General features: G+C 37.2%; 1 protein-coding gene across 1 annotated transcript; it reads left to right on the plus strand.

The window, feature by feature from the left end:
• The first annotated feature begins 2,372 nt into the window (after positions 1 to 2,372).
• On the plus strand, positions 2,373 to 3,152 carry LOC103680651 (vomeronasal type-1 receptor 4-like). Its single transcript, XM_008710146.2, has one exon. The coding sequence runs from the start codon at positions 2,373 to 2,375 to the stop codon at positions 3,150 to 3,152; it is 780 nt and encodes a 259-aa protein (XP_008708368.2).
• The last annotated feature ends 2,209 nt before the right edge of the window (positions 3,153 to 5,361 follow it).

A 5,361-nucleotide genomic window follows, 5' to 3' on the forward strand; every position in this document is an offset into this window, starting at 1 on the left:
TGGCATTTTATTCATACATAATGGAATATGTATATACATACACACAAATGGAATATTACTGAGTCTTAAAAAACAAGGGAATCTTGCCATTTGTAAGAACATGGGGAGAACTTGCTGGTATTATGCAAACTTGAATAAGTCATACAGAGGAAAAACTAATATTGTATGACCTCACTTACACGTGGAATTAAAAAAAATTCCCAAAATATCCACTGAATTCATAGATAGAAAAATCAAACTTGTAGTTGACAGAAGTAGAGATTGGAGGGTGGATGACATGGGTGAAGGGAGTCAAAAGGTATAAACTTGTAGATATAAAAAAATAAGTCATGGGGATACTTTGGGCAGCATGGAGACCACAGTTATTGGTGCTGTATTGTATATTTGAAAGTTGCTTGGAGCGTGGAATTTAAAAGTTGACATTACCAAAAAAAAACATTGTAACTACATGTGGTGATGGATGTTAAATTCACTTATGATGTTATTTTTGTATATATTTTGCAATATATATAAAATTTAAATTGCTATGCTGTACATCTGAAACTAACATAATATTTCATTTCAATTATATCTCAATGGAAAATATGCAATGCAACATCAATTAAATATGAGATTTGTAGAGGATTTGTTGTTATTTTGAGAAAGGACAAGTTATGAAATAGTCACAAAGAGGAGTGAGAAAGTGAAGACTCAAGGAATACACTTCAAAAATTAGTGTGATTTCTGGCTGAAATGAAAGCTCGCTGGAGCTAAGTGGTGAAGAATTTAATATAAGTTAACTTAATATGGTTATGTCTTTTTCTCTACGCTTGTTTATCTGAGTAGAATGATGTGAACTGAGCAGGCTATGGGTGTGTGTGAGGACTGTAGAAGCAGGAAAAAAGGTGATGGCATCACATGCTTTTGCATGAAATGATTATAATCCTGGATTAAGAAAGTTTAGATGAAGAGGAGAGATTAGGAGATCTTGTGGAGTAAGGAGAACAACGTTTTTCAGACCCAGGTGATGTCAAAGTAATTTTGGACTCAGAGATTACATAAACTAAGCTGGAAATAGCTGGTAACAGGAGGATTAGATGCTTAGAAGTGACACATAATGAATTTACAGTATTGTCAATGACAAACTCTAGTATGTGGGTAGGAGAGTGTGGATGAGGTGGGGGAAGGCAGAGGCAGGAGTGTTGGAAGAGAGGAAATCACAAATGTGAGAGGGGCTGAGGATACTGGACAGGTCATTTCTGTGGATCCTATGAACACCAAAAATATGACAGGAGGTGAATTGGGGAGTTTTACAGTGAGTCAAGTGCTAAGAAGGGGAGCGATTTGGGGTGAGTAGATTACCTCCCAATGGACAGTGGTGGATGTAGACTGATGACAAGTTGCTTCAATGCCAGACTGCTGAAGAATTATCTGAAAGTGCTGGGCATCAAAGAAGACATTCCCACTTTCAAGCCTGGTGATATAGGGGACAGGGGAGAGACAGATCCCACTTCCTGCGAGAGATAGAAGAGAATCAGTGGCTTTAGTGTAGAATTAAAACCTGAAGTGAATTTTGAAAGCAGAACTGGAGGATGCAGTGTCCTGACCCAGGAATCATGTACATTGGAAGGGTCTTGGAGTTGGAAAAGGAGTGTAGCAGCATCAGGAATGGCATTTAAGGAGCCAGATGGTCATGTGCAACTCTGGGATTTAGTCTTCTCCTGGTGAATGACTATAAAAATATTGTGTGTCATGTACAGTAAAAATGGAATAATATGCATTAAAATACTTAATAATTTTCTATTATTCATGGCAGAAGATGGAAATTTATTCAAATATTTGAGGTGAAGTTCAGAACATACACATAGAACATAAATGGAATCTGTATAAATCTGAAATATTGTTTTTAAGGAACAAAAACAACTTCTTCAGATTACTCAATTTATTTCTTAGAATTACTATTATGTTTTCATAAAAAGCATGCTTTATCTCAACCCCTATACTCCTGTGAAGTGACATCAATAATCCTTGACATTTACCTCTGGAACTAATTCTTACTTTCCTGAATGTTGTTACAGAGCATCTGCACAACCTCCTGTTGAGGATGATCATATCTCATGGAGTCTCCATATGATCCCATTATTTACATCAGGCTTGCAAACTATTTTGGGTTCCTTTTTAATCTGTGCAAGAGTGTATCCAAGTATAAGAGGCCAATGAATGTGATAGTGTCAAGTGATACCATTTTGGGAGTGTTCATTGTCTCTCAAATTGGGATTGGTTTTATTGGAAACACATTGCTACTGGTGTTACTCATCAACACCTTCTTAGTTCAGCTACATACAAAGAAGCCTATAGATTTGATATTTATCCATTTGATTTTAGTGAATATCATGACAATTCTTTTCAGTGGGATTCCAGAAGTAATGAATGCCTTCGGAGTAAGGAATTTTCTAGATGACATTGGTTGTAAGGTAGTGATGTACCTGTACAGAGTCACCCGGGGTCTTTCCCTCTGCACCACATCTTTACTGAGTATTGTTCAGGCCATCATTATCACTCCCAGCAACTCTAGGTGGGCATGGCTCAAACCCAAAATCTGCACATACATTTTTCCTGCCTTCTGTTCTTTCTGGATCATCAACATACTGATCTATATCCATGTCATCATAAACATTGTGGCGCCATACAACAGTACAGAACTTGACAAATTCTATTCTCTGACATACTGTATTGGAAAGAATCCTGATTACATTCAGTCAGGTATCTTTCGGGGGTGTATGGTCTTACGAGATTTCCTGTGTGTGTTCCTCATGACCTGGACCAGTGCGTACATCATAAAGTTCCTTTTTACACATCGCAAGAGACTCCAGCATGTCCACAGGACCAGCCTCAGCCCAAGACCCTCTCCTGAAACGAAGGCCACCGACACAATCCTCGCACTGGTGAGCTGCTTTGTTTTCTTTTACTGGAGTGATAGCTTCCTCACCATTTATGTAAGTTATAAACATAATGTAAAAGGGCTGGAGAACATCAGTATAATTCTCTCCCATTGTTATCCAGCAATCTGTCCTTTGGTACTGATCAAAAATCATTACAAACGGTTCTTTCTGAACTGTGCATTTGCAAAGATGAGAAAATCCTCTCAACACACAATTTTCCTCAACACATGATGCCATCACACACTTTTCTGATACCAAGGGACTCAATTAGAATTTTCCACCCTTAATTTATGGAAGGTTAAATTGTTCAATAAGAATTGAACCTGTGGACATCTCTCAAACCATCCAGCTTTGTGAGCAAAGGAGATAAATGTCTAGACTTGTTCGATACACATTTTTGAGACAGTTACACCTGGATGGGGCAATCTTTATCTTATAATGGTTCTCAGAAATGCATTTTGTTTTCTTTGCATTACCCTATTTTTAAGAGATCTTTCCTAATTTGACAGATCTATTGGTTCAGTTACAGTAACTACACTGGCTGTATTATGTTACACAGATCTTCCCTTAGATCAAAAGACTTGATATCTGCACTATTCCATACTTTACACCTTGGAGTCAATATATGAGTTCATCATATGTTGTTAGTTATATCTGATTTAACCATAAGCAGTGATATGTGTAAATATAACCAATTTTCCCTCATCTTATGAATAACACCCCAATCCCCAAAAAACCATCCTCATATACTTTATGAAGCCCCTCTTTACTTCTTATATGCACACCTTTCAACCTGTTAGTATGTTCTTGAATAGTTCTGTTTTTTGAAGTCATGTTTTTTGCGTCAATAGCAAAATATGTTTTCTTTGTAGATTTCTACTTTTAGAAAGAAATATGGAGCCATTCCCTTCTATCACATTATGCTATATCAGAAAACCTCAAAATTTCTGCTAGAAAAAAGCTGAAAATTTCAACAAAATATTTAAAAATTTTTTTCGTATGAACTATGGTCAAATAAGTATGAGGGAGAAAACATGACACTGAAAATGCAGCAGTCCTAAGGACATGAGTGCCTTTTACAGCAGGGATCTCTGTGCTTCACAGCTTCTCAGGAAAGAGAAAACTGGGAATTGGAGGCAGAGAACAGAGACTGCCTGATGAGGAAAAAAACAAAATCAAAAACAAATTCAGCTAGGTAAAAGGAAGGAAGGCATGAAGACACTCAAACTGAAAACAATTACAATATGGAAATACTAATTTTAAAACGTAATGTGAGTATTTCTAAACTGTTAAACAAAAACTGGGACTTTGGATGGAGAGGGTACTACAATAATGATAAATGTTAAGACAACTGGGAAGAAGACTTTGCCCTAAAATTTTGGATCCTCAAAACGTTAACTTCAATATGAGAAGACAAATTATAAACAGAAGTCAGCATGTCCATAATTTTAGTGGGGGATTCACACATAATTTCAGCAATTGACACTCTATAGGGAAAATTGTGCACTTAAAATACATACCGTGGATCAATGCAAATCAAAACCATAATGAGATACTTTACACCCACTAGATTGGCTAAAATAAAAAAGACTGATGATTACGAGGGTGGAGAGAATGTGAGGAAATTGGAACCCTCTTACACTGTTGGTGGGCACATAAAATGGTCCAACCACTTTGGAAAACAGCACGGCAGTTTCTCAGAACGTTCAAAGTAGAATTAACATACAGCCCAGCAATTCCACTCCCAAAGAATTGAAAAGAGTTCAGCACACAAAAACAAGTTTATGTGAATATTCACATCAGCATTATTCATAATATAAAAACATGGAAACAACTGAAATATCCACTTACTAATGAGTGAATGAAAAGCTGTGGTATATTCATAGCATGGAATCATATTCAGGAATAAAAAGAAAAGAAGGACTGATATAAGGATTAACCATGAAAACATGCTAAATGGAAGAAGGGAAGGTTTGTTTTTTTCTGTTTCTTTCTTTCTTTCTTTCTTTCTTTCTTTCTTTCTTTCTTTCTTTCTTTTTTTAGAGAGAGAGAATGAATGGGGCAGGGACAGAGGGAGAGAGAAAATCTCAAGCAGACTGTATGCTGAGTGCAGAACCCAATGTGGGGCTTGATCTCATGACCCTGAAATCATGAACTGAGGCAAAATCAAGAGTCAGACACTTTACTGACTGAGCCACCCAAGCACCCCTGGAAGAAGCTAATCTTAAAAGACCATGTAATGTATCATTCCACTTATATGAAGTGTCTGGAGTAGGCAAATCCATAGACACAGAAAATAGATTAGCAGCTGCCTTGGGCTATGGGCAAGAGGGGGTGGGGGAGGGAGTGGGAAACAGGGCATGCTTCTAGTGGGCACAGAGTTTCCTGTAGGGGTGATGAAATCATTCTAACATAGCTTGTGGGGATGGTTGCACACACC

Source organism: Ursus maritimus, unplaced genomic scaffold (genome assembly GCF_017311325.1).
Source record: "Ursus maritimus isolate PB19 unplaced genomic scaffold, ASM1731132v1 scaffold_5, whole genome shotgun sequence".
In the NCBI taxonomy this organism is placed as follows: Eukaryota; Metazoa; Chordata; class Mammalia; order Carnivora; family Ursidae; genus Ursus; species Ursus maritimus.

What these genes read in the sequence shown, in the direction of transcription:
- LOC103680651 (XM_008710146.2), top strand. Translation starts at nt 2,373, where the DNA reads ATGACAATTCTTTTCAGTGGGATTCCAGAAGTAATGAATGCCTTCGGA.